This window comes from Garra rufa, chromosome 1 (assembly GCF_049309525.1).
Source record: "Garra rufa chromosome 1, GarRuf1.0, whole genome shotgun sequence".
NCBI lineage: Eukaryota > Metazoa > Chordata > Actinopteri > Cypriniformes > Cyprinidae > Garra > Garra rufa.
The window spans coordinates 12,569,212-12,593,129 of NC_133361.1; the positions used below are offsets into that span (position 1 = coordinate 12,569,212).

Sequence of the window (23,918 nt, forward strand, 5' to 3'; positions counted from 1 at the left end):
ATGTTCTGCCAGGAAGATGAACTCACGTGTATGGTCCTCAAGAGAGCGTTCCTCCTGTCTCAGGAGGATGAGACGAACAGTAGGGTCCATAATAAATCAAATAAAAAATAAACAAAACACTGAGGGAAAAAACGGGAAAATAAACGCAGGGGAAAGTGCCGGGTAAACTGTTTCCGTCGGTCTTTCTGTTACGGTTTACGTGCTGGACGAAGCGAGACGAGACAAGATAAACAATTAACACTATATACATTTAATAAAGTCTTCAGAGATACAGGCAGGAACTGGCAGGAACACAGAATAATCCACACACGAATCACATATAACATTCACAAAGACCAACAGAGAACTCAAGAAACAAACAGACTTTTAAAGGGTGACTAATTACAGAGACAGGTGCCGGGAATCACACAAACGATGGGCTAAACCAAATGACACAGATCAACAGGGGGAGAGGTTCTTCTCACCTGTCTTAGATTAGGACATAATGGACTGAATCAGACACTGCACATGAAAGGCAAGCATCCAACAGGTTTATGTGAAAACTGTCAGGTAATGGAATCAGTAACACATGTATTATTGAAATATAGGAAATATGAGGAAGAAGAAGAGAAATGTTTCAAATGCTAGAAAAACCTTTAGAAGTAGTTCCCAGAATGTTATTAAACATCTCATGAATTATCAGAAAAACACAGGTTTGATGGATAGAATATATATATATATATATATATATATATATATATAAATATCTCTCTCTCTCCTCTCTCTCTCTATATATATATATATATATATATATTAGTGGTGGGCATAGATTAATTTTTTTAATCTAGATTAATCTAGATTAAATCTTGAAATTAATCTAGATTAATCTAGATTAAAATGGCTAATTTGAGTTATGCTGAAGGCATTCAGAATATGTGTGCTACCCAAATAATGACTAAAATTAAGTCTTTGAGAACGGGTTTCTCAAGCCAGGTGGCGCATTAGACCAGGCGCTCATCTTCTGTTTCCAAAATGCATTACAAACTGCTTGACAATTGCATTTACAACACAATTAACTATACAATCTTGTGTAACCAAGTACTTCTGCGCAAAAGGCTGTACGACGTGCGCGTTCCAGTAAAATACACAGGCGCGCGGGTATGGATTATGTGATGATGCGTGCATCTTCCAATAAACTGCGTTGCTTTTAGAAGCGTCAATTCAGTTGTTGCATATAGTTTAATGTCTTTATTTCGGATTATCAAAGTAAATTATAACTCAAACTTGAGATTTTACTGGGGCACAGCAGATTTTCACTGGGGCACGTGCCCCAGTAAAAAGGGTCTAGCAACGCACGCACCTGCCCTGAAGCGGCTTCATAACTGCATCCATGTCTGCGCGTCTCATTTGATGTGGTCATTTCACAGAAGTTGAAGACTCGTTCTCGCCCCCTACAGTGTAATTCAACTAGATATACGTCATCCGCGCTAAAATATCAAGGTGAAAGTCATCATATCTTGCGTAGTTTAGACCCAGCTCCCAACCCAACTTTGAGAATAGATTAACGGCGATATTTTTTTTATCGCGCGATATGAGTCTCACGTTAACGCAGCACGTTAACGCCGATAACGGCCCACCACTAATATATATATATATATATATTTTTTTTTTGTATTGTCATCTACTGTTCCACACTCCAGTCTGGTAGGTGGCAGTAATAAACCTTTAAAGCTGGTTGTCAAACGCCAATAAAATCAAAAGAAGAAGAAGAATAGCAAGCCACAGTAGCCAGCATGGCTCACCTGCTGAACATGTTGTGGGAAATGTGTCATTTCAAGCCCAGTCCAAAGGATTTCTATTTAATAAAAAGTGTACATTACTGGTGTTTTTGCAGAGATGTTACATGTGTGTATGGCCTATGTTTGGACTGGTGCTAAGAGTTTAAGAGTGTATTTGTGTGCATTTAGAAGGACTCTTTATTGGAGGTCACCACATCATGGTCCAGTTTGAATATAGTCCTCCTAATATTGCACACTGGACTTTTAAATCTAAGTGACTTTCAAGAAAACTGCAAAAGTATTTTTGTCATTATATGTGATAACTTGAGATTTTAACTTTGGTGAGGTACAAATGCAGTGGAGCTGATATTTCTCTCCCATTAAAGGGTGATAACACTGGAAAACAAAAGTGTAGGTTTGGTTTGAAAGCTGAAAACATTAATAAGGAGAAAAACCTGAGATTGACATTTTTAAAACATACCAGTGATTAAAGCAATCAATTAAATCCAAGACGAGGAAATTAATCACATAACAGACAATTTTTTAAATGTTAGTGTTAATAAAAGAAAAATGGTGAATCTTCAGTGTGAATTTTATTCTCTTATTTCCTGTTTGTCTGAGCACACTTTATACGACTGCTTTACAATCCGGCTCTGAAATCACTCCAGTGTCCTGCCTTATTGCATTATTGCAGTACCAAGTCCAAAAGAGCTTTATTATCAAGTATTTTTACACACAAGGAATTTGACTTGATGACAGGAGCTTCCAGTGTAGAAGAAAGTACAGACATAGTGCAAACACATAAAATGCACATTTAAGTTAAACTTAGATATTACAACAAAGTGTATATTAAAGAAACAAACAAAAACATGCACTCAAGTGTGTGAAACAGTCATGAAAGTGCATTCTCTTTATCGTTAAGTGGCCTTTAATTGTAATAATAGGCTATATTATCCAGATGTTTGCACAAATACTTCATTATATATGTCTCCAGCAAACAATGAAATTACAAATTTGTGACCCTAAGACTGGTTTTGTGGTCCAAGTAGTACAGGTATATTTGTAGCAATAGCCAAAAATACATTGTATGGGTTTTTACAATTTATTTTTATTTTATTTTATTCCAAAATCTTTGTAAATACTGTATATCAAAACTTAATTTTTTATTTGAAATATGCATTGCTAAGAACTTCATTTGGACAACAAATGAAAAAAAAAAATGTACCCTTTTTGACTGGTTTTGTGGTCCAGGGTCACATACGTGCATATATCTTTACATTTTAACTATTGTTATAAAGTATAAATGCGTGTCAGAGATCAGATTTCCACTTATCTGTTTGAACACACCCAAAGGTTATCAGAAACTCCTTCTTCTTAAAACACCTGACACTCGACTCAACACACTCAAAACCAGGAAGAGACTCAATATTTCTCCTGTCTGTCGTTCTCTCTTCTGTCTTTACTAAAGAAAACAGAGAATCAGTGAAGAACAAAGAGAAACACTTTAAGGATTTTTGGGACGTTTGTTTCTGAACAGACAGCAGATCTTTGTGATTCATTTTTGAAAGCGTCGTTCAGAAAGTGAAAGTAAAGTTTAGACTGTTGGAGGTCAAACTCTGGAAATGGATTCACTATCTGTAGAAGAGCTTTCTTGTCCCGTGTGCTGTGAAATCTTCAAGTCTCCTGTTGTTTTATCATGTAGTCACAGTGTCTGTAAAGAGTGTCTTCAACAGTTCTGGAGAACCAAGAAAACTCAGGAGTGTCCTGTCTGCAGGAGAAGATCCTCAAAAGAAACATTTCCTACTAATCTTGCATTAAAAAACTTGTGTGAGTCGTTCCTGAAGCAGAGAAATGAGAGGAGTTCATCAGGATCTGAGGAGATCTGCAGTTTACACAGTGAGAAACTCAAACTCTTCTGTCTGGAGGACAAACAGCCGCTGTGTTTAGTGTGTGTTAATTCACAAAAACATGTCAGTCACACATTCAGACCAATCGATGAAGTTATCCCATCATATAAGGTAAGACAAATAAAACTGCATGATGTTGAAAAGTCCTATTTTAAGTGTTGATTTGATTGAACAGGACTGCAGTGATCTGAACCCCATTATCAATGCAGTTTCACAGATTTGGGGAATCAGTATCTATGGGGGCAAAAACTTTTTCACACAGGCTCAGTTGGTATTGAACAAGCATTTTGCTTCAATAAACAACTTTTCCTTTTACAAACTGTAATTACTTCTGAATTAATTTATCATGATATGTTAACAAAAACAAGAAATCAGGATGGGGGCAAATACCTTTGCACTGCATTTTATGACCATATCACTGTATCTTCTTTTCTTCTTTTTTCACTCTAATCTGGTGTTTTATGTATTTTTATTTTGTTTAATTCTAGGAGGATCTCAATACAGCACTGAAATCATTACAGGAGAAACTAAAACACAATGAAACAATGAAAGGAAAGTTTGAGAAAACAGTTGAACACATCAAGGTGAGGAAACAGAATCGAGAGTCATTTTCATTCCAGCTGTAGGATCACTATATACAGTTATGATCTGATATATTTAATATAATGGACTCCAGCTGGTTATTTTAGTAAATGAGGATCATCAATCTGCTTCTGGATCCGTTATATGTCTGTATCTGAGTTTGTCTCAGATCTGAATGATGTGATTGTGTTGATGTGTGTTGATGGAGATGATTGAAGTGAATGTGGTTTGATTTCAGTCTCAAGCTGAGCACACAGAGCGTCAGATTAAACAGCAGTTTGAGAAGCTTCATCAGTTTCTCAGAGATGAAGAAGAAGCTACAATCACTGCACTGAGGGAGGAAGAGGAGCAGAAGAAGCAGATGATGAAGGAGAAGCTGGAGGAGATCAACAGACACATCTCAGCTCTTTCACACACAATCAAAGACACGGAGGAGATGATGAAAGCCAGTGATGTCTGCTTTCTAAAGGTCTGATTTCAGATCATTGATTGATTGATTGATGATTGATTGAGTTGTTGATGATCAATGGTGTGTTTGTTCTGCAGGAGTTTCCAGTCTCAATGGAAAGGTGAGTGATCTGCTGGTGTCTCTGGTCTCTCTGCTTCTGATCCAAAGCCACTGCAGTTCTGACTCCTGAATGTTCTTCCAGAGTCCAGATCTCACAGCCGGATCCACAGACGCCTTCTGGAGCTTTGGTTCATGTGCCACGTTACTTGGGCAACCTGCTGTTCAGAGTCTGGAAGAAGATGCAGGACATCGTCCAGAACAGTGAGTCTGACTGCAGAAGATCTGAGCTCACACACATACACTAGAAATGATGCATGAGGGGGAATATTGACAGATTTCAGCATTATGTGGGAATAAACAGATCATCTACTGCAGCAAAATCAGCAGATCACTTTTAGAAATAATCAATCCCAGAATTCAGTGTGAAAGACACAGAAGTGATTTCAGCTGTTTTTAAGTTTATTTGATCAAACTGACAATGATGACTACTGTTCATATACTTTAGTTTTTTATTTCTATTTTGAATTTGAGTTTATTTTTACATTTTAGCTTCAAATTTCATATGCACACTTATAAATATTTGTGGTTACACTTTATTTTAAGGGTCCAGAATAATGCTTTAGTTAAGCACAAACACACTAGTAATTTTAATTCTGGTAAATACACTTGAATATCACTCAATTAATGCTTAACCAATGCATTATTCTGGACCCTTAAAATAAAGTGTTACCATAATTGTATTTAGGTTTTAGTCATTTTACTTCAAGTACTTCAGGGTAATTTATTTCAGTTAGTTGCCAAAACAACTTTTCTAATTTGCATCTAATTTTAATTATTAATTATTATAAAATGATTATTATATTTAAGCTTTATTTTAATAAAATAAATAAGTTATTAGTTGTAGTTAATAATATCAGCAAGATTGTTATTTTCATGCACTACTGTGGAGTAATATCTACTGTGTATTTATTTTCATGAAGTAAGCAGAGCTTTGATTCATACGAGAGAAACACTGAGGAAAATGATATAAACGTTATTGTGTATTATTCTAGTTTTTCTCATTTGAATATGACAGCACTGTGTAAAGTTCTGTACAAAGACAACATTTTGTATTAAAAGCATCTTCTGACTATAATTGAATATAAATGACAGCAGAAATCAAATGAATATCTCTTGAGTGTCACTCAGTGTTTCTGATCGAACTTTCAGTATTGATAAATCACACAGAGAATGACTGACAGTGATGAGAGGAAAATGTCTGATGTGTTTGATCAACAGGACGAGTGTCATAATTCATAATCATCTGTGTTTGGTTCACTCTTGATCATTATATGAACATCAGAATAACAGCATCTGTTGATTGTGTCTCATCAGCTCCTGTCATTCTGGATCCAAACACTGCAAATCCACGTCTCGTCGTGTCTGATGATCTGACCAGTGTGAGAAACAGCGGATATAATCAACCTGTTCCTGATAATCCAGAGAGATTTGACTCTTATCTCTGTGTTCTGGGTTCAGAGGGTTTTAACTCAGGAACACACTTCTGGGATGTGGAGGTTAAACAGAGTCAATACTGGACTCTTGGAGTAACTACAGCATCAAACCAGAGGAAGGGACATGATTTCTTTAAGACTGGTGTCTGGTGTGTGGAGTATAGTCAGTCTGGATATTATTTAAATTTTGGCTTTCATGTTAAACTGAAGCTTGATCGTGTGAGAGTGAATCTGGACTATGACAGAGGAACGGTGTCATTCTCTGATCCTGTAACTAACACACATCTACACACATTCACAACCACCTTCACTCACACACTTCTGCCATTCTTCTGGTGTGTTGACTCTCTGAGGATCTTAGCGATCAATAGTCAGTAATGGTTACTCCTGTAGGTCTGGATCTTCCTGCTTTCATCTTTCATCATCATACAATATTATGTTTCCAGCATGATTAGCAAGTTGCTAGCATGTTGTTAACGTGATTCTAACAAGATTAGCCACAAAAGCTCACAAAAGCTATAGAGAAGAAATAGTTTATATATTGAAAGTCCAAATCTACATGATTTCTAAGACATTAAAAGTTTCTAGAGACACAGCTGGCAGCCTTTTTTCTTAGTTTAAAATGTGTTTGAGAACCTTTGAGGACGATGAACAAAAAAAAGCACAATATCATAAAATGTTTGATCAGAGCAACTGAGAAAACCTGCAATGTACAACCAAACAATTGGAAGATAACTCAACGAAAGGAGAAAAAAAATATTTCAATACAGTGTATAAGAAGAACACTAGACAAGCGTCGCCTTCAAACAAATCCAAAAGCTTGTAAGTAGACTTAGAGGTGGACCAGTTCTGTTATGGGGTTGTTTTACTTGAGCAGGAAGTGGAAATCATGACGTATGAAGGACATTGTGAGTTCTTTGAAGTATCAGGACATTTTGGCAAGAATTGAGATGCCTTTGGTGCAAAGACTGAAGCCGATGATCAATGGACTTTCCTGCAGGACAGTCATCTCAAAGTATACATCCAACTATATGCTTGGTCATGCAATGTATTTAAGTGAACTGTTCAGTCTCCAGATTTGATTCTTATTTAAAATATTCAGTTGAATTTAAAGAAAGCAGTGGCAATGTGGAAACCAAAGATTATCAATGATCGAAAGCTTTTCAAGTAAAGAATGGGTCAAGATTTCAGTAGAGAGCTGACAGAAGCTTCTAAGCAGCGTTCATTGGTGGTTTTAAAGAACAAAAGATTTTGCACTAAATTTGACTTTTGATGGTTGAATAATTTCGAACATTACAGTTTAGATCCTATTTGATTGTTTTCACTTTTCACCAACTTTACATTCTCAGAATCATTTAAATGTGAATTAATAAACTTTCTCCAATAGTTTACTGATGCCTTTGTTGAACTGTTTTCATAAAATGTTGCTCTCTGCAGCAAAAGTCTTTCAGCTCAAAGGGGTTGAATAATTTTGACTGCAGCTTTATGTCACTCTCATCTTCTGACGGATATTTTAACGGATTTTTTTTTTCACTAGAAAAAGGACAAACATAAATAATAGTAAGCACAAACCTACACGATCAGACCTTTGTTTAACTGCGGATCCCAGTTACACAGAGCTGTTTGGTCGACTGACGGATCTGTAGTGATTAAGCAGCCAGAGATGGGAAGTAATGTAGTACAAATACTTTGTTACTGAACATCAGTAGATTTTTCTGCTATCATTTACTTCACTATTTATTTTTCTGACTACATTTTTACACAAATACTGTATCTGTATTTTCTACATTTTACATTTTCAAACCAGGCTTGTTACTTTATTGCATTTGGTGAATCACCATTCGATAACAAATCTCTAATAAATCATGGATCAGTTAGTATTTACTGGCTGTTCGGCTCGTGCACGCGCTCCGTGTATATGCCAAAGGGTATCTATCAGAGTAATCAATGCGAGAGAATCGAGGATGAAATGGAAGCGTCGGGTGGATCAGAGGCAAAACTACTGACCTGTTCAGGACTTTAAGTGCAGGTCAGTTTAATCTGTAACAAAGTCCATTTAAGGCAAGTCATTTCAGTCAGCGGCCATCTTGGAAACGCCTCTCAGGCATGCAAGTGCAGCTCCTATCTCTATGAATGGGGAAACGTAAAAATCTCCAAAACTGTTTACCAAGCTTACAATTGAATTTCATATTTGAAATCACCAATTTAATCTGACAAGAACTGCCTCACAGATATCCCCAGCTAACAAACTTACTCAACTATTACGAATCTGTAACACAATCTGGTGACTAAACTTCCATCGTGACATTTCTTTATTTGGTAAATAATAGAAAATATCTCAACTTGCTGACGATACTACCTTATTTCTCAAAGATTCATTGAAGTATTAATATTATTTAATCTTTCTCTGAAGCCTAGGACTTATATTTAAATTAAATTAAAATTAAATTATTACCTATTTTGTCTCTATAGCCAACAATCACCAATACATCATAAACCTGTTAAAGACTGTGTCAAGTACCTGTTACAGTCTGGCGGGTTGTGGAGTGGAGATGGAGGAGGAGAACCGGAGTAAATGCAGTTAATAAAGTTTATTTATTAGTTTACTGAATAAAAAAACAACCAAACAAAAAACCAGGAGCATGAAACAAGCACATGTAACGTTATCGACGGACAAACGGGAGTGAGGAGACACAGACTTAAATACACTGAACACAGGGCGTCGTAACAAACAAGATAACGAGATGACGAGGGATATTAAATACAAATATGGGCAAGATTAAACCAAAATAGACAAAACCAGGAGGGGGAGACAAAGAATAAACCATTACACTAGAAACATAGGGGGAAAAACACTAGGAAAACAGAACAGGACAGGACAAAATACTGACAGTATGGGGAATAATTCATGTATTTTTAATCTCTATTTATTGACGAGTGGATAGACAGAGCTATTGTTTTTGTTTTGGACTTATTTAAAGAGGAAAATTTTGTACAATCTTCCTCTGCCAGCAACATTTTTCAGTTCTGTCATCAAAAGTTTGTCTCCAAGTTACGTGCATCTATTTAAATTTTAAAACATACTGTCACGGGGTGAAGAATCACACGACAAGGAGAGCTCAAATTAAAGCCCCGGAGGGTGGATTTATTAAACAAAGCAATGGTGAAAGCAGTCAATACAGGTGGGTGATCCGGTGAGTAGTGTGCTTCTGGTCCTCGTGAAGGTGAATGTGGGGTTTAAGTTGTCGGAACGGGGATCTCCCCACTCCAGCCTAACACAGAGGCCATTCAGTCTATTCCGGAACCGACCTCACCCGCCCAGGTGACTTCCTTCCTAGGGATGACAGGCTACTATTTAAAGTTCCTTCCACAGTATTCAACCACCACAGCTCCTCTGTGCCAGCTACTCTGGAAAGATGAGCCCAGGGTGTGGACACAGGAATGTACAGAGGCAGTGCACACCCTCCATTCCCTCCAGCAGATCCAGCTGCGAACCCCACGAGTGCAGCTGCAGCTCCGCCTCAGCGGAAGCGGGGCCAGACCCGCGGGGAATGCTGGTAAAGTCTCCATCCTCAGAGAGCCTTCCAGGAACGGAGCACTCACAGTGGAAGAAGATCGCACTGTGGACAGCCGCTCCCAAGCAAACCACACATAGACTGTGTGTATCCTCATCAGCAATGAATGAATGATGGATTTTATATAGCGCTTTCATTGTGTATTGCCATACACCCAAAGCGCTTTACAATCATATGGGGGAACTCTCCTCAACCACCACCAGTGTGCAGCATCCACTTGGATGATGCGTCGGCAGCCACAGTACAACGGCGCCGGTGCGCTCACCACACACCAGCTACAGGTGGAGAGGAGAGAGTGATGGAGCCAATTCAATGAATGGGGATTATTAGGAGGCCATGATTGACAAGGGCCAGTGGAGGGAGGGAATTTGGCCAGGACACCGGGGTTACACCCCTACTCTTTACGAGAAGTGCCATGGGATTTTTTGTGACCACAGAGAGTCAGGACCTCAGTTTAACGTCTCATCCGAAGGACGGTGCCTTTTTACAGTATAGTGTCCCCATCACTATACTGGGGCATTAGGACCCACATAGACCACAGGGTGAGCACCCCCTGCTGGCCTCACTAACACCTCTTCCAACAGCAACCTAGTTTTCCCAGGAGGTCTCCCATCCAGGTACTGACCAGGCTCAGCCCTGCTTAGCTTCAGTGAGCAACCGGTCTTGGGCTGCAGGGTGATATGGCTGTGGCGTTGATGTGGCGTTGATGTGGCGTTGATGTGGCGTTGATGTGGCGTTGATGTGGCGTTGATGTGGCGTTGATGTAGCGTTGATAAGGAGGAACACACAATAAATAATGTGGCTGCTCTGCACTAGCTCTTTCTTTTCTATTTCTCCCCTTTCTAGTTGACCTAGTCACTCAAAAGAAAGTTGTGCAAACTGGCACAGAAAGCAGTGACTACAGACAGAACAAACATAGAGTGCTTCGCTGAATGACTGAAAGCTGACGCCGGCTTCACCGCACGTGCTTTTATACTTCCCAGACGCTTACGTCACACGCTAGGGTGACCACCCGTCCCGCGTAGCGCTAGCGCAGTGTTTAAAGCCCAATTCATGTTCCCCACAAATTGAGACCGTGTCACGCATAATCAATGCTTGCTCAAAAAAAAAAAAAAAGTTGATCACTCTATATCCTCGAGCCCCAGGCAGCCAAACGAACATTACTTGACATTTCAGCACGCTACTGTTGCCAGACCCACCCCTCACTTGAACTGCTGACTAGGTTGCTGTCAACTTTATCGTTGTTGTCATGACAGCGCTCTCATGTGCATACCAGACACACTGGGAAGGAACTTTTAGATGTGCACTTTCCAATTCGAAAAATGGAGAAAGAGACTGAGTCTGAGGCACCGCCATCATCAATTAAAAAGAGAAGGTGTGGGTACAAGAAAGACTGTGAAAATGAATATTTGTGGCTGAAAGGTGTTGAGGAGGATACCGAGAGGGGTTTTTGTGACCATTGCAAAACGTCCGTCTCAATGGGACATGGAGGGGAATATGATGTCAAACGACACAGACTCATGGAGACTCACAAGAAACGTGTCCAACAGAAACAGACATCCAAATCCATGGATGCTTTTCTCCAACCTAAAAACGACTTTCTAGCTGACAAAGTCACTGCTGCAGAGGTGACGAGTGTGTATCACACTGTCCAACATGCCACATCATATCGAGCAGGAGATTGCGGCACAAAGCTAGCCCCGACGATTTATCCGGACTCGGACATTGCCAAGAGGATGACCTGTGGTCAGACAAAGGCAGAAGCCATTGTCACGGATGTGCTTGCTCCCGCCTCAGAAGACCACTGAATGAGCAACAAGAGGCAACAATCAAAGGTAAAGTTAAAGTTATGTTCATGGATATAACGTTGTGTGCTATTTGTGTAATGTTAGCTAATCATCTTATCCTACAGCTAAAAGTCAACTTTTCCTTCAGTTCATTGAATTTGCATCAGAAGCTAACGTTATCTAACATAATGCTGCTCATCGATGCCTTCGTGAAACCAGGCTCTGTGTATCCTCACATGATTGTGAGCAACATTGCACTATTCGTTATCTCCCAAACTAAACAAGCAAAAGCAGCTATAATTTTTGAAAAGGTATAAATATTTCTATAGATAATATTTATATAAAATCAATAATGATCAAAACAGTAAAGCAGTATCTTGTATTTTTATAATAATCTGTTTTTAGAGAATCTCTTTTAAGTTCATCCCATCTGTGTGTGTGTTTCCACAGCCCACACGCCATTCTTCTCAGTGGCTTCAGATGCCTCCAATCATGGGACCACCAAGCTCTCCCCACTGTCAGTGCGTTACTGGACGCCAGACTTGGGAGTACAGACGAAGGTCCTTGATTTCTATGATGACAGTGATGAAACATCTGCCGTGATCCACAACCAGATAGTCACCAAGCTGGAGGAAAATGTACTGGGACTAGACATGATATCTGCGGATTCTGCTGACAATGCTAGTCTGAATTACGGGAGATACAACTCTGTCTCCCAGAACCTGAAAGAGAACTTGTCATCAACAAGACCTTTAACCACTTCGCCTCATCTGCCAAACGCATTGAGGAACTTAAAGGGTTAGTTCGAGCATTTAAGACATGAAGTTATATGCAATCCTTGTCAGCACTATAGTGTATACACACTGACTGGTAACACTTTACAATACGTGTGCACAAATAAGCATTAATTCATGTTTAATTAATGCACAGATAATCACAAGTTAATGAAGAACTAAGCAATTTATTAATGATTACTACATCAGCAACTAATGAACATTCTATATGATTCATAGATTAAGTAATCAATACATTGTTATTAGTTAATTGTGCCATAATGTATTAATTCCCTAATAACTTATTTTATCAACTAATAGTGCAAATTCATGTGTTAGTTACTACAGTGGTCAAAGCTATGTACTTCAACTTCCAGTTGTCTGCTTTAATTACTCATTAGCTAATGATTTGCAGAGATATCATTATGTTATGACTTTACTTATTGAGGCACAAAACTATTAGCTAATTGTTAAGTAATATGTCATTGTGGTTATGATATAGAATTAGTCAGTTATGCGCCTTAATGTGTTGAAGCCATGCATTTAAACTTCCAGTTGTCTGCTTTAATTAATCATTAGCTAATGATTTGCAAAGATATCATTATGTTATGACTTTACTTACTGGGGCACAAAAATATTAACTAATTGTTAAGTAATATAGTTATGTTATGCACACAGACACACGGGACAGGTAAGTACAATTCAAGATGTTTATTAGATTGCAGCAGAGCAGAAACAGTGAGGAGAAAGGCTGATCCAGAGAGGTGAGTAACGGATGCACGGTGTAGAGTGATAAGTAGCACAGCAGATGATTAATCCGTTCTTTCTTTTGCAGGAGATGGATCTGGACGAGACTAGGATGGACACACACCGCAGACTGGGCTGGAGACACAGGGAGCACAAGACTAGAACACAAGAGAGACAGGTAAGTACTTTCAAGTAAGTTTGGATTGTGGCTTCGAAGGCGAGAGACACAATGAGTCCGTGTAGAGTTAACGTGCCCGGACGATGACTGAAGTGCGGTGTGTGTATAAATAGGTTGGCAGGTGATTAGGTGCAGGTGATACTCATCAGAACTCGGGTGATTGTGATCGCTGGGTGTGACTGGTGTTAGAGCCTGGCCAATCCGTGACACTACCCCCCTCCCCACGGCCCTCTCCTGGGGGCCGAACTCTCCGGCGTCGAGGTGGTCTACCCCTTCCTCGAGGTGCAGGATGGTTAGGGTGAGTAGCATGGAATTCATCAATGAGCGTGGGATCTAGGATGTCATCACGAGGTACCCATGATCTTTCTTCTGGTCCATATCCTTCCCAATCAACTAGGTATTCGAGACGACCACCACGACGCCGGGACATCAGGATCTCCTTGACCGAATAGATGGTGCCTTCTTCTACTGCCATCTCGGGAGGGGGTTCTTCTTGGCCAGGCTCTGTGGAGGGAAGCAGAGGATCGTGACAGGGTTTGAGAAGTGAAACATGAAAGGTTGGGTGAATCCTATACTGAGGTGGCAGTTGTAATTTGTATGTGACTGGGTTGACCTGTTCCAGGATGGTAAAGGGACCAACAAATCTGGGACTGAGTTTCCTGGAGGGCAGGCGCAGGCGGATGTCCCTGGTGGAGAGCCAGACTTTTTGACCTGGAGTGAAGGTAGGACCTGGAATCCTCCGACGATGTTTTAGCTCTGCGCACTGCCCTCTGAAGATGGTGATGGGCATTGTCCCAGACTCTCTCGCTCTCCCGGAACCAGTGGTCCACTGCGGGTACGTCTGAGGGTTCTCCGTCCCACGGGAACAGTGGTGGCTGGTATCCTAACACACACTGGAAGGGTGTAAGTCCCGTGGACGGTTGCCGCAGGGAGTTCTGGGCGTACTCTGCCCAGCCCAGAAACTGGCTCCAGGAGTTCTGGTGACCGTGACAAAATGTCCGAAGGAACCGTCCCACCTCCTGGATTTTCCTCTCGGTTTGTCCGTTAGTTTGCGGATGATATCCGGACGAGAGGCTTACGGTCACACCTAGGAGTCGGAAGAAGGCCTTCCATACACGGGATATGAATTGTGGGCCTCTGTCGGAAACGATATCTTCAGGAATTCCGTAGTACCTGAACACCTGGTTGAATAGACATTCGGCTGTCTCAAATGCGGTAGGGAGACCCTTCAATTGAATCAGGCGACAAGACTTGGAGAAGCGGTCGACGATGACCAAGATGCAGGTATTTCCATCAGAGGGTGGAAGATCGGTCATGAAATCCACTCCTAGGTGTGACCAGGGACGGTTCGGGACTGGCAAGGGATGGAGTTTCCCCGCAGGGAGGTGACGAGGACTCTTGGCCATGGCGCATTCCTTGCATCCCAACACATACCTTCTCACATCCCTTGCCATATTGGGCCACCAGAAACGATCGGACAACAGCGAGAGAGTGTTGTTGGCCCCTGGATGACCGGTACCTAGAGAGGTGTGAGTGGTATGGATGAGATCTACCCGCTGTGAGCGTGGAATGTATCTGCGTCCTGGAGGGCAGCCCGGCTGAGTCCTGGGTTCAGGAGTGGCAACTGCTGGAGGGGAGGTCCATTCGATGGGACTGACAATGATCTTGGAGGGAATGATGTTCGTAGGAGTGTCCGTGGTTTCCTCAGGTTCGAAGAGACGGGATAGGGCATCAGCACGTGCATTTTTGGATCCGGGGCGATATGAAATGATGAATTGAAATCTGGTGAAAAAGAGGGCCCACCTGGCCTGACGAGGACATAATCTCTTGGCATCACGGAGGTATTGTAAGTTTTTATGGTCGGTGAGGACTTGAAAGGGGTGTTGAGCTCCCTCCAGCCAATGTCGCCACTCCTCTAAGGCGAGCTTGATGGCCAACAGTTCTCGGTTTCCGATGTCATAATTTTTCTCAGCCGGGCTGAGCTTCCTCGAGAAGTAAGCACATGGAAGGAGGCGTGCAGGGGTACCGTGATGCTGAGATAAAACAGCTCCGACTCCGGTGGTAGAGGCATCCACTTCAACGACGAAAGGGAGATCGGGGTCCGGATGAGTGAGAAGTGGAGCTTGAGTGAAGGCTTGCTTTAGTTTATTGAAGGCTGTAGATGCTTCGGTGGTCCAGACTAGATTTCGAGGATGACCTTTGAGGAGATTGGTGAGTGTACTGGTAATCTGACTGTAGTTCTTGATGAATCGGCGATAGAAATTTGCAAATCCCAGGAATCTCTGTAATTCTTTTACGGTTTTGGGTTCTGGCCAGGAGACAACTGCATCCACCTTCCCCTCGTCCATGCGAACTCCGTGATGATCGATGATGTATCCGAGGAATTGTACAGAGGGTTGATGGAATGAACACTTCTCAGCTTTCAAGTAGAGATGATGTTCCCGCAGTCGTTGAAGGACCTCCGCAACGTGGTGGCGATGTTCGGCCTCGCTCCGGGAATAAATCAAGATGTCATCTATGTACACTATGACTGACCGATGGAGGAATTCCCGGAGCACTTCATGCATGAAGTTTTGGAATACGGAGGGGGCGTTTACTAAACCGTAGCTCATAACCAAATATTCGTAATGGCCGGTAGGGGTCACAAATGCAGTCTTCCATTCATCCCCCTCTCGTATCCTCACCAAATTGTAGGCGCTGCGGAGGTCCAACTTAGTAAAGATGCGCGCTGATCGGAGTTGTTCCAGAGCCGCTGGGACGAGAGGAAGGGGATATTTAAACTTGACGGTGTACTTGTTGAGAGCTCTGTAATCAATACATGGTCGTAAACCTCCATCCTTTTTGGAAACAAAGAAAAAACTAGATGCTGCTGGAGAAGTGGATGGCCGGATGTACCCCTGATCGAGTGCCTCCTTGATGTACTCCTCCATGGCTTTGGTCTCGGGAAGCGACAGCGGGTAGATCTTTCCTCTAGGTAACGGTGCATCGGGAACCAGGTCAATAGCACAGTCCCATGGCCGATGAGGGGGTAGCTGGGAAGCTCTCTTGGGGCAAAAGACATCACTGAATTGTGAATAGATATCTGGAATCTTGACAGATAGATGGGCGGAAGGACTTTCGACTGACGTGATATACACAGGGATGGATTTCTTGACAGGACGTGGAACTTCAAGACAGCATGTTTTGAAACAGTTTTCACCCCATTGCAATACTTCACCTGAGCCCCAAGAGAGGATGGGATCATGCTTCACCAGCCACGGGCGCCCTAGAATGATGTCGATGGTGGCTTCCTCCAGAACCAGTAGCTGAATCTTCTCTCTATGAAGTATGCCAATTTGAAGGTGAATTTCTTCTGTTTTCCGTTGTACTTGTTTGCGGGATAATGATTCTCCTGTTATAGAGTGTATTTTGTACTTGGTTGTCGTGGGACGAGTGCGTAGTTTGAGCTGGCGGCAGAGGGACCCCGAGATGAAATTGCCGGCTGACCCGGAGTCGAGAAGGGCTGTGGCAGACACAGAAAAGGAGGCAGTAAACAGTTGCACATTGGTGGTCAGAGGGTGTAAATTCTCAACTTCCGTTTGCAATACACTCACCCTGGTAACTGTTGGCCTGGAAGGACAGTTCAATCGTAGGTGTCCACTGGTTCCACAGTATAGGCAGAGACCCCGGGTCAACCTCCTCTGCCGCTCAGCAGCTGATAATTTCCCGGACTCTAAGATCATGGGTTCTGGAGCTGGTTCTGGAGGAATCACTTTCTCTGACGGACGGATGAGTGCAGGCGTGGCAACGGTAATGTCTGGTCCATAAGCATTCATTCGGTCAGCACATCTGATGGATAACTGTATAAATTTCTCCAATCCCTCTCGATCATCGAAAGCAGCTAGTTGCATGCGTAGTTTCGGTTCCAAACCCAGCCGATAAGTAGTGATGAGAGACCGTTCATTCCATCCACTGGCGGCTGCAAGGGTTCTGAATTTCAGTGAATATTCTTGTATGGACATAGTACCTTGTTTGAGATGATATAACTGGTCTCCTGCTGTGATATCGCTGTCAGACTGACCAAAAACCTCCTTAAAGTGAGCGATGAAAGCTTGGATGGATCGTGTGGCTGGTCCATTCTGATGCCATAAAGTGTCTGCCCACTGTAAGGCGTTTCCTGTTAATAATGAAATAATGAAAGCGATTTTGGAGTGATCGGTGGGATATAACATGGGTTGCATAGCAAATACCAGCGAACATTGAAGTAGGAATCCATTGCACTCATCCGCCCGGCCAGAGTAGGGCGCCGGTCTGGCCATGGGACTGGAAGGAACCGTAGAAGAAGTGCTCGGTGATGGTGGCGGTCCGGTAGTGGTGACGGGTGTGGTTGTGACTTGAGATCGCTGGAGAGCCCTCATGAGAGAATCTACCAACTCTTGGAATGGATCCGTTGTGCTCATGCTGTCTGTAGTTTTCGGTCCGGGCATCTGTTATGCACACAGACACACGGGACAGGTAAGTACAATTCAAGATGTTTATTAGATTGCAGCAGAGCAGAAACAGTGAGGAGAAAGGCTGATCCAGAGAGGTGAGTAACGGATGCACGGTGTAGAGTGATAAGTAGCACAGCAGATGATTAATCCGTTCTTTCTTTTGCAGGAGATGGATCTGGACGAGACTAGGATGGACACACACCGCAGACTGGGCTGGAGACACAGGGAGCACAAGACTAGAACACAAGAGAGACAGGTAAGTACTTTCAAGTAAGTTTGGATTGTGGCTTCGAAGGCGAGAGACACAATGAGTCCGTGTAGAGTTAACGTGCCCGGACGATGACTGAAGTGCGGTGTGTGTATAAATAGGTTGGCAGGTGATTAGGTGCAGGTGATACTCATCAGAACTCGGGTGATTGTGATCGCTGGGTGTGACTGGTGTTAGAGCCTGGCCAATCCGTGACAAGTTATAGCTAATGATTAATTAAAGCAGACAACTGGAAGTTTAAATGCATGACTTGAACCCATTTTGCTAATTAACACATGAATTTACACTATTAGTTAATAAAATTGGTTATTAGGGAATTAATACATTATGACACACTTAATTAATAACAATTTATTTATTACTTAATCTATGAATCATATAGAATGTTCATTAGTTGCTGATGTAGTAATCATTAATAAATTGTTTAGTTCTTCATTAACTTGTGATTATCAGTGCATTAATTAAACATAAATTAATGCACATGTGTGCACACGTATTGTAAAGTGTTACCCACTGACTCACTCTGTGGTCACCTCCCTGGTCAGAGTTCTGGCCTCTGGAAGTTTTTCAAGAAAGTAGTCACGGTTAGTTTCCGGGGCCTCAAAACTGTGCGTTTTTACGTGAAAAAAATATATGCGTTTCAAAGCTTGATTAATTTACATCACAAAAAACACTCCTGACAAAAATCATACCTCAGTTTTAATCGGCACTATATTCTTTCCGTTTCCATCACTCCGCGCTGCTGTCAGTTCGCACGTTCCGATCAGCTGTTCCATTACACACTCGAATGACAATGACGTAAAAAGTAAAAAAAAAAATTACCAATGGTGCGAACTTGTAAATTCCCAGGTTGTGAACACAAGAATGTGCAGGGATCACTGTTCAGATTCCATCGTTTTCCTGTTTCTGATATAGTTATTATGAGACAGCTTTGGCTGGTTGCCATAGGCTACTCTGTGGGAGCTAAAATATCCAGTATCAAGGATTTTCGTGTGTGCTGTGCTCACTTCAGCGAAGACGATTACATCCCCAACCAAGGAGGAAAAATCAAAAAATGGATTTTAAAGAGTTCTGCTGTACTAGTACCACGGGACGGGTAAGCTCTATTTACTAACTTTATGTCGCATACGACAGGTTTATTTTGAAGCTAACGTCGGTTTTTAGGCTAATGTTACACTGAGAATATTCTAACCGGGGCAGTGATAGCATCAACAATAATCGACTGTCTATGTGGTGAGAAAATCGGCAAATGTCATAACTAATGAATTTAATTGAATCTATATAACACAACAAAATATGATGCTTTGCTATATTTGTTATTGTCTGTAACTATGCGGAACGTGTGTCGGTATCATCGGTATGTTTATAAGTGTGCTTGCTGTCACATACAGGTAGGTCTAAACCAGGTATCTCCAACTCTGGTCATCGTGAGCTACATTCCTGCAGCTCGATGTTTTCCTATGACAGGACACCTTTCTCAAATGAGACATTCTGTACAAGCCTGCTAATAACCCGTTGATTTGAGTCAGGTGTGTTGCATCAGAGAAAAACTAAAACCAGCAAGACAGTAGCTCAAGAGGACTGGAGATCCCATGTTTAAACTGTACAGTAAACAATCTGATGTTTAGACTCCTGTGGAAATCACGTGAAACACAGGTCTAATATAAAAATATATATATCGTCTGTTCCGTCTGACATTGTGCTAAAATTGGTTTCATCATCAGACGTTTCGTAGTGAGACATGTTGTCAGCGCGTCGCGCTATCAACAGCTGATCGGAACGTGCGAACTGACAGCAGCGCGGATTGATGGAAACGGGAAGAATATAGTGCCGATTAAAACTGAGGTATGATTTTTGTCAGGAGTGGTTTTTGTGATGTAAATTAATCAAGCTTTGAAACACATATATTTTTTTCACGTAAAAACGCACAGTTTTGAGGCCCCGGAAACTAACCGTGACTACTTTCTTGAAAAACTTCCAGCGGCCAGAACTCTGACCAGGGAGGTGAACGCAGTGTGGGTCAGTGTGTATACACTATAGTGCTGATAAGGATTGCATACAACTTCATGTCTTAACCCTTTCAGTGGTGAGTTTAAAATATTCTAGTGGACCCCCGAGAGTGAGTTTTTTTTAAGCGACCGTTATTTTAGAACGTTCCTCCCTTTTGTTTCCATGGCGACGTGTCATGCTTGTCACGTGACACAACACAGTCACAATAACACTGTATGACAGATGGATCGCTTTAATTTCATTTTTCCTTTTTTATCCAGAATACTCACACACTTGCTTACCATGCCCTGAACTATCTAATATTCCGATTCACAAATATGTGTGAATTAGTATGATTCGTCGTTTAAAACCCTATGTAAATGATCTGGATCGTGATTTGTAACGTGAGATGGGCGCGGCCATGTTTGTTTGCGCTGCCGTTCAGAGAGTCCTGTCAGCCGCGTTTACATCACGTACATTCATCTGTTTCTCCCGAAATACATGCAAGTAAGTGGCTGGTGAACTAGAAGAGGAATAGAGTGAACCTTTTAGTTACTTTGCCTATGTGTATGTGATAGAAATAAAACACATCGGCAAATTATATTTGAATAGATGGTTATTTGCTGCTTCCATAGACCTATGTGTGTATTTTACAAACTCTAAATGTCTCCTTTTACTAGTACTTATGTGTATTTAAATGTCTGATACCTAAAATAAGCGTAATGTGGTTGTTGTGATTGTATGACAAGTGCAGAGCTCGTCCGTCTCTGGCTCAGCGCCAGCCATCGCGCCAAAGCGCAGTTTGAATTTGTCAGCTGCGTGACGTCACCGAACGTTCTAAATCCCATATGTGGGATCGTACTCCCAGGGGCACAGAAATTAGAATCCCATATGTGGGACCGTACTGCTCAAAGGGTTAAATGCTCGAACTATCCCTTTAAGTCAATTCACACCTTTGTGGAGATAGAGTACCAGTCCCTGCTTAGACATGTGCCCACAAGATGGCTGAGCTTGTTTCCTGCAGTGAAGTGCCCAAAGTCACTATGGCAGCTGTTGAAGGATGACCATGGGATTGGTGAAATGATGATAATGTAAACAGTGCCAGCACACAGGATCATTGACTCTCCTTACTTCTTGTAGGTTTACCTGTCCTTCCTCAGCAATGCGCTGAAGATTTTCAACGACACTGTGCTGGTGCTGGAGCGAGAAGATGGGACTATCTGTGAGCTCTACGATATGATGTTCACCCTAAAAACCAAGCTACAGCAACGACAGAGTGATGGTTTCTTTGGGGCCCAGACGGGTGTACTCCTCCAGCAGTTTCCAGACAGACAGGCAGCTGTGCTCAGAGAGGACATGTGCAACTTCTGCCACTCCTCTCTCACCTACCTGGAGCAGCGCTATGACTTCTCAGACTCCAACTACCAGAAGAAAGTGGTTAGCCTGGCACCCATCTCTGCTTCAGTGGAGAGGGTCTTTTCACTGATGACAGGATGCTGGACGGACACATGGAACAGATGTTTGGTAAACCTCATCAAGTCAGAAATCCAGGTGAAGAGCAACTTCACATTCAGTTGCAAGGACTTCTACACTTATGTAGTGAAAGAGAAGGTTCTCCTCAATGCTGTACGATCCAACAAGAAATACAAGTTCAAGATAAAACCTGAAGGTAAGAAACCTAGTTATGTATAACTCCATTTATCTAAGACAAAGTTTGATTTATTTTGAACATTGGTGGGCTGTCCACAGGGGTGCAAATGTGTCACTTTTAGGAAACAGTAGCTTTAATTCAAAATATGTCATTATTTTGCATAGGAAACCCTGGTCTCATTGATGGTGATTTCACATGAAACAAAACATCTGAACCTCTGTTAATTCTCAATAAGAGCTTCTCTAGAAGTCTGACAGAAGTCCATCTGGTTAGTAATGAGTGAAGCTGGTAAAGCTGTTTGTGGAGTTTTTTAATCAGATCTTGAGAGATTTAATGTATTGTTTTATTTCAGTTGATTTCATCTCGGCTGTGGCTGAAGTCAGTTGTAGTTTTTGCATTTCTTTTTGCATTGGCGACTCTGCTTGTTAACAGCAGGTGTTCATCATTAATGGTCAATCATCACATAATGATCTCCTTAACTCCAACACTATGTCAATGCTACTTGAACACTGTAGTGTGGAAACACATGAACACTGAGCAGTGCTTGTTTAACACTGGGAAATATTACATAAATCGTACCTGTTTCATTCACGTATCACTGATGCATATGAACCACATTAAGTTTATTAATATGTTTATATTAAAACTATGTAATCCAAATGCATGGAAAATGTGCATGTAATTGAATTACTTAAAGTTTATTTTTAGGCCGAATTATTTTTTTGAGTGTAGCCATCACTATCTGGCCCTTGTCAAAGTCAAATCTTTTCTCTTGGCCATTTTTCCTGCTTCCAACAAATGAAATTCAAGAACTGACAGTTCACTTGCTGCCTAATACATCCCACCCCACAATGGGTGCCACTATAATGATACAGTATAATCAATTATTCACTTCAGCTGTCCCACCAAAGATAAACCAGCATGAATTGTTTTTGTTGTTGCTTTGTATATTTCTGATTTTCTTTAGCCTTATATCATCCATTACTTCTGTTTTCAAATCAAGATTTTTTTTCAATAGAATTAAATAAATAGGGTTGTAGGATTATTTTCTTTAAGTTTTCCAGAGGATCTTGTTTGATCCCATTAGAATTGCTTTTGCATTTGGGATTATCATAACAGATTCAGTTTATACGGTTCATTCTGTATCTGAAAGTTTAATGAGCTTCACCCACATGATGTTTTACCTGCTTTCTAAATCAGATTGATGACATTTAAACTGGTGAGTAATTGTTTAATTCACATTGTATTGCTCTTTACTGCAGAGAAACACTCGCTGTATTACATTTACACGGCTTTGTCCAAACCTGTCAATCTGCCGGGCATCTATCAGTTCACTGCTATGGGTCTGCTAGACGACATACAGATCGACTATTACAATAGTGAGGAACAGAAGAAGATTCCCAAACAGACCTGGATGAAAGAGAAAATGGGAAAAAGGCACCCAGTCGAGAAAGAGCAAAGAACAGTGGTTTAATGGGAATATCGACATTCTGATTGAATGTCGGTTAGAGATTGGTTAGAGATTCGGACTTGTAACCCAAAGGTTGCAGGTTCGAGTCTCAGGTCCGGCAGGGATTGTAGGTGGGGGGAGTGAATGTACAGCACTCTCTCCACCCTCAATACCATGACTGAGGTGAGTCCCTTGAGCAAGGCACCAATCCCCCAAACTGCTCCCCGGGCGCCGCAGCAATGGCTGCCCACTGCTCCGGGTGTGTGTTCACTACTGTGTGTGTGCACTTGGATGGGTTAAATGCAGAGCACAAATTCCTTGTATGGGTCACCATACTTGGCCTCACTCACCCCCTTTCCTTTCCTTTCCTTTCCTGATGAAACGCATGAGACTCAATGAATCAGCATAGATGATAGATAGCAATGCATGCATTGGAATTTTCTTCAGAAAATAATGCTCATGTAAATGATTGCAAAAGGCTCATATAAGTGTTAGTGTTAGTGTTATATACGTTTCATACTGTGTTGCATGCTTTTAAAACATTTTAGTCATTCCATGTTCCATGTTGTCAGAAAAATCACTGTTAATATAAGATCATGAATTGCAGTTTTATAATAAATTGTGCACTTATAAGGCAAGATTGTTACATTAAATGCTCAATTTAGAAATAAATGGATATATTCTACCCTGTTTTTAACCCTCTAGTTTTACCACTATGTTTAAAAGGCACATCTCCTTTAAGACTTCAATGTAACCACAGCCTGTGACCATTAGTCCTGTC

The 23,918-nt window shown here is 41.4% G+C and overlaps 2 protein-coding genes across 2 annotated transcripts in view; both read left to right on the top strand.

The window, feature by feature from the left end:
* LOC141284469 (GTPase IMAP family member 4-like) overlaps positions 1-23,918 on the top strand; it is a 480,107-nt gene that overhangs the window by 127,382 nt on the left and 328,807 nt on the right. The window lies entirely within an intron of this gene.
* Positions 3,180-6,737, top strand: LOC141330892 (E3 ubiquitin-protein ligase TRIM35-like). The gene is made up of 6 exons (XM_073835684.1): positions 3,180-3,775; positions 4,153-4,248; positions 4,485-4,715; positions 4,793-4,815; positions 4,897-5,015; positions 6,129-6,737. Exons 1-6 carry the CDS (start codon positions 3,380-3,382, stop codon positions 6,623-6,625), a joined length of 1,362 nt encoding a protein of 453 aa, XP_073691785.1. The 5' UTR covers positions 3,180-3,379; the 3' UTR covers positions 6,626-6,737.

Bases quoted from the DNA above. Each gene is read 5' to 3' on its own strand.
- LOC141330892 (XM_073835684.1), top strand. From the start codon at position 3,380: ATGGATTCACTATCTGTAGAAGAGCTTTCTTGTCCCGTGTGCTGTGAA. The intron at 4,716-4,792 runs GTCTGATTTCAG...TTTGTTCTGCAG, and splicing joins GTGATGTCTGCTTTCTAAAG to GAGTTTCCAGTCTCAATGGA. The intron at 5,016-6,128 runs GTGAGTCTGACT...GTGTCTCATCAG, and splicing joins GCAGGACATCGTCCAGAACA to CTCCTGTCATTCTGGATCCA.